The sequence below is a fragment of the Labrus mixtus genome, chromosome 8 (assembly GCF_963584025.1).
Source record: "Labrus mixtus chromosome 8, fLabMix1.1, whole genome shotgun sequence".
Taxonomy (NCBI): Eukaryota; Metazoa; Chordata; class Actinopteri; order Labriformes; family Labridae; genus Labrus; species Labrus mixtus.
The window spans coordinates 10,905,533-10,911,532 of NC_083619.1; the positions used below are offsets into that span (position 1 = coordinate 10,905,533).

General features: G+C 42.2%; 1 protein-coding gene across 2 annotated transcripts in view; it reads left to right on the forward strand.

The window, feature by feature from the left end:
• LOC132978896 (low-density lipoprotein receptor-related protein 8-like) overlaps window positions 1-4,734 on the forward strand; it is an 89,650-nt gene extending 84,916 nt beyond the window's left edge. The window contains exons 17-18 of one of the 2 annotated variants that reach the window (XM_061044245.1): window positions 147-215; window positions 2,025-4,734. In XM_061044245.1, the coding sequence (XP_060900228.1) occupies window positions 147-215; window positions 2,025-2,365 (410 nt within the window). In that variant the 3' untranslated portion in view covers window positions 2,366-4,734. The remainder of the gene's footprint in view (window positions 1-146; window positions 216-2,024) is intronic. The other variant, XM_061044247.1, reaches the window with a different exon arrangement.
• The last annotated feature ends 1,266 nt before the right edge of the window (window positions 4,735-6,000 follow it).

Consider the following 6,000-nt stretch of genomic DNA (forward strand, 5'->3'; position numbering starts at 1 on the left):
TCTCACTCTATTTCTCGTGCATTTTTATATCCTGTGAGCTTTCTCCCTCTTATCCTCTCTCCCTCTTCTGTCTTTTCTCGCTCTAACTCCTCTAATTCCTCTCTCTCTCTCTCTCTCTCTCCCTCTCTCGCCCCTTCTCTCTTCAGCTGGAAGCGAACATTTCCTCCTGGGCGAGAACCTGACAGTGGCTGTTTTGGGGGTCGTCATCCCCATTGGTAAGTCACTGGGAGTCCTCTTTGTCTGTGTGTGTCCGTCCACGTCTGAGGCCCTGCAGGGCTGCGTTTAGCTGCTGTCTACCTGCACCCTAAGGCCTCTCTGTTTGTAGTCCATTCACACTGACCCTGCTGTGGCGGGATAAGAGAAGCCTGGAATACAGGTCTTCTCGGTGAGGTTTCTCGAAGTCATTTTCTTTGTGCGTCTGACATTGCTGCCTCTCTGCATTATTCACATCACGCTGTGTTGTTGTGTTGGGTTACGCTACTGGCCTGTCAGTAATCGTTTTGTCTCTCTGCAGTAAGAATACTATAATACAGAAAGAAAGCAAGGGCAGGGTTGGTGCACCTAAATAACTGCAATTTTTCTCCTTGTTACCAGCAGTATGCAGCCAACCAGACAGCTTAGTAATATGAGCATGTTAAGCCCTTTACCCCTTAGTAGTGTTATTTGTCTGTTGTTGCACAGCACTTAACAGCAGAAGATATTTTTTTTATTTCAGGATAGAGCTACAGTGGATAGTACTTGTAGTAAAAGAAGCATTTAATAACTAATATAAATGTTGTTTTCAGACAGTTCGTTCTAACTAGAGCCCGACCCATTAATTGGCCAGACGATAACATCAGCCGATTTTAGCATATCCAATGACTATCATTATCGGCCTCATTTTAAAGCAGATTTATTCACTAGTCAAATAGCATTTCATTTGAGTATCATTGTATTACACTAGCAATGAAGCTTTCTGGCTGTCACTAGCAGAGTGCTTTATGGATTACAACAAGCATCATAAACCTCAGAGTGTCGAGCGATGATGCACTAACATACGCAGTTACTTTCCAGTTGAGTGACCATCTTGTCTTAGTTATATATCTTTTCCAAAAGTGTTTGATTACTGCATTTGACGGATCAACACAATAAATGTGTAGATCTTTATCTAGCTCTACTGATTGAAGATTGATCTAAGAAAGATATCAGCTAATTTATTGGTATCAGATTTTTTTCTCTCTCAAATATCGATATAGGTATTTTTCCCCAAACTCCCATATAGGTGGGGCCCTACTTACTATATCTTCAGACATCAACGGATCAACGCAATAAATGTGTATATTTATATCTAAAAGAGAAAGACTAGTGTGCGCTCATCCAAACAAATTGCATACAGGTGCAGGGGTAAAAAAGGTATAAACTGCAGAAAAAAGGGAAAGGTCCGCTCCCAATGAGCAACTTTATCAATGGCAACATTTCCATCCAAAGGATCTTCTTCAGGCAAATGTATAGCAAGCCAAGGGAAAATATAGCTATTAGATTATAATGCTATGAAAAATGGTCTCATAGGAGCGAAAAGCAAAAAGTGTTGCTCCTAAAAGAAGAAAGAAAATGAAAATAAGACATCAATAAACCATGGGAGCTTTATTGGTGCTTTAATTCAATAATGCAATATTAAATCCCATTGCTTATTCAAGGACACTTTCTTTGAGGATGATGTTATTTGATAGGAGGAGAGTTAAAAACAAATTTTCTCCACAGTCAGCCCTCTGATGATGTTTGGCACAGCTTACTGAGAGTCTGTGTGAGAACTGTCGGTTCATGAGTGACGCGACTGTCACCCGATGTTTAACCGAGCCACCCACACACACACACACACACACACACACACACAATCTCTGTGTCACTGCCCCCTGACCCCTCTGTCCCCCCGCATGCCTGTTCTGCTCCCCTCTGTGCCTCTCATTTCACACCATGGACTTGGTCTGCCTTGTTAACGCTGCCCCCTTCCCATGTCCCTGCCGCTGTGTGTTAAACGCATGCAGTTCCTATTGTTGCCACAGTGGTGTTCGGCCTGGTGTGCACCGGAGTCTACCTGGTGTGGCGGAACTGGCGACGCAATTCCACCAAGAGCATGAACTTCGACAACCCCGTCTACCGCAAGACTACCGGCGAGGGCGAGGAGGATGAGATCCACATCGGACGGACTGACGGCATGGGACACCACGCGCACCACCACCCGTACCCACAGGGAGTCAACATGGGAGTCGTTGGAGCAGGAGGTGGCACCTGCCCGCAGTTCATAGCCCTGCCACTAGGAGGCAGCATGCCTGATCCAGGGACTCACTGGTACACGGAGCAGCCTATGCTCTCAACTACAAAGTGACCAAGAAGAGCGGAATCCAGGTGAAGACGGCCGCTCAGGCACACGCACACACAGAGAGGTCAGGGGTCACATGGACCAAGTTTCCTTGAAGGGAGAAAGAACATATCATCGAGTTTTACATGCAGCCATTCACAGCCAATGTCCTATGCCAAACTCTATTTGGAAAACAGCAGATTTAATTACACAAACATTGTTTCTTTTAAAAACACTTATCTTTTTTTCTGTGCTGCAGCTGGATTTTCTCTGGGAAAAAGTTGAGATTGGATTTGTCAATGTGTTTTGATGTGTTCCCAACATTGACCTGAACTGAATTATGGTGTTTGAACTGGTTCCTCTTTTGAGTCTTTTGCATTGATCACGAGTGAGGTGTGTGCTGTGTGCTGTGTGTCTTATATTTTGTGATGAGGCTTGTGCCAGCTTCTGTTTCATCCTCAGTGTTTTAGTTTGTGTAATTCCTGGTGGGCCACTGGGAGCTCTGGGAGAACTGTTTGGGAGAGTGAGCTCTGAAACTGGGACAGCACCTGCGTTGATGGGACAATCTGTACAGATTCATGTTTGAGTCAACCACTAATGTCATAGATGTCATAACTGGAGCTTTTTTGGGATTAACCTTTTACCCAAAGGTTTTTCTGTTTAGTTTTTAATTTTCAGACTGATTTTAAAGAAAGCTTCGACATCATGTGCTTTCTCTCTGGTTCAGGAACAAGCCTTTAAGGGTGAGTTGTCTGAGTGCAGCTTTAACACGGCTGATTTGAGGGGTTATGTTTTGATTTGACCTCCAAACCTCCAGAGATTTAGGAGAGTGCATCAGGTTTGTGCAAGTAAATGGAGGCACCCAGAACGCTCTTTGGGCCTTAGTTGTCGGGGAGCAGAGAGGATGAGAGGTTAGAGATATTTTACTTGAGACATCTGTCGTCTTTATTGTAACTTGTTTAGGTGTTCAATGGTTTGAGAAAAGCAATAGACTGCAGCTTTTAGTTGGGCTGCGGAATTATGTGGTTCACAAAACCCCCTTGAGTGTTAAGAATTTTATTTGATCACCCACTTTTGACTGTGACAAATGCACACATGAACACACACAGGGGTGCAGTGATTCTCACTGTTCTCCAGAGGACAGAGACAACTTGCACTTGCCCTCTAAAAAAACAATAAAAAAAAAACACAAACAGCATGCATGATTGCCCACCAGCTGACAATGCAGCCATTCATTGTTTCAGGCTAAACACACACATGATTGCACGCACACACAATAGCAAGCTGGATACCGTAGCCCACTGCGGTCTCCCTGAGAAGGCGGATATCTGAGCAGACAGTTTGGATGGCTCCGTGTGGGAGGGCCCAGCTGGTGGCTGCACACTGAAAAAGACCCGTTATGTGATGTAACCACCAAAACTCAAATCTGACTGTGATGTAACGAAACCAAAATGACAAATCAGAGAACATGTTTAATGCCCGTTTAGTCCAGTCGTTAACACTGTTACTCTATTTATAGACCTTTAAAGTCCGTGTGTGTGTGTGTGTGTGTGTGTGTGTGCTTGTGTGTGTGCGTGTGTGAGTTCATTTTTACGCATGTGAGTGCTGCTGTTCATCCCTCAGCCATATTTGAAACTGTTTTGTATGCTCTTTGTTGCACAACCCTCTTTGAATGCCTTCTTTATTGTGTACTGCATGGAAGAAAACAGATGTGTGGATACACAGGTGTGTAAGAGTGTATGTCTGTGTAAGTGTTGTGTGTGTGTGTGTGTGTGTGTGTGTGTGTGTGTGTGTGTGTGTGTGTGTGTGTGTATGTGTGTGTGTTTGACACTGGAGAGTTTTTGAGGGTGCTTTTTGATTCATTGATTTGTAAATATGTTTTCATAAGGTTTTTGATAATGTATTATACAATTATGTAAAAGAGAAGCTGTACATAAGATTTTAGATAAAGTGTTGACAGGTATATTAATTTATTTGTATAAAAGGAGAGCACTGCATTCCCTGATTGTAAGAAGTCTGAATCTTTCCACCAAAGTGGTTTGTGTTGTTTCTTGCTGTGCATCATTTAGCATCTTTTTCATGTGCAAACCCTTTTTTTCTTCATACACCCACGTAAACATGGTGACCCCCTCCTGAAACATGACCACCCTTTTGCCATGATTACCAACCTTAGTGTTAACGAGATGATTGATTTTTCTTTCTTTGTGCCTTTTTCGTTTACTTTTTCCATTTTCTTGAAGTGTTTTTCACGAAAAAGGACAGGACAGGGATCAGCCAACTGTACATGCAACGATGAACTGTTATTAAACCAAACTGGTTCCACCTTTTGATTTTCTGTAATGGATTACTTTTGAATATCTCTCTATATTGATATATAAAATCTGACTGAAAATGTCTTCAGTGTGTGCTCTTTTATTTCCTTTTATATCACAAGTCCATTTCTCAAACCTGCTGCTGAAAGAGGATGTTTGTGTCACTCAAGATCTCTATAATGAGACTAGTTATGCTCGACTGGGGCCTCAGCTGACAGACCTTTGTTTTATCATGTCTTCCAGATGAAAGCTGGGTAAGCTATTTAGTCTCAACAGATTTGTGTTTATGTTCTTTAAATTCCTGGAACATACTGACAGCAGTCTTAAAAAGAAGCTCTGCATCTGTGTGTCATGAGCCTGTAATACGTCTGTCCTTTCTTACCAGATGAAATAATGTAATGGAGGGCTTACCATCCTGTCTACCTGCCTGCACTGTGAACATGTTGATCAAGTATGGCAGTCTGTAAAAATATGGCTTACTCTTGCTGGTTTCTCTACATTGGCCTTCAATAGGCAAAGACTGTGTATATACTTCTGTAAAGGAGTCACATGGTGGTAGGTACTGCACATCTTTTCAGTCAACTAAATCCTTGTGATCTGTGCATTAAAAAACATGGAGACATCTCTGGAGCTTTCAGCCCCTATATTATTATTATTATTGTTTTGGTTTGTTGGGGGCAAAAAAAGTGAACTTCTTCTCCAGTCTAAAGTTAACTAAATGGACCAAACAACAAAACTAGTGACCAACAAGCAAAGATTCTGTCAGCAGAACATTTGAAGATAAAGAGCAACATATTTCCCTTCGGTCCAAAAACAAAGCTGGTGTGTGAAGACCCCCATGGTTGTGTAACTCGAACATTTTGTGTGTGACATTTTGTTCAAAGGTGTCTAAAATGAATGCAGATTTAAAGACATAATAACCTGACTCACTGAGAGCAGTGGAAGAAGACCAACGGCTGAAACAACAAACGTGTCTTCTTATAAGGTATGGCATGTTTTCTTTGTTTTACTTGAGCATGACTTGGTAACATGCAGCACAAGCAGAGCTGCAATGTGTTCTATACAAGATTGGCCAGGTACCACTGTATAAACACTCGTCCTGAATGTATGGTACCTGCTCATCGATTAAAGCTTTAGCTGATAGGATGCTGATCCTAACAGTATGTTTATTTAGAGTCCCTTCTGTCTGAGCTGCCTTTCACATTCATCCACTTACAAACTGATTCATCAGCAGACAGACCAACAGTGGTGGATAAATCCAGTCCATTATCATTATTAAACTGAAGCGGGCATAATACCTCTAGACTCTTGCTTGTCATACTAGACCCCATTAGGATATTATGTAATAAG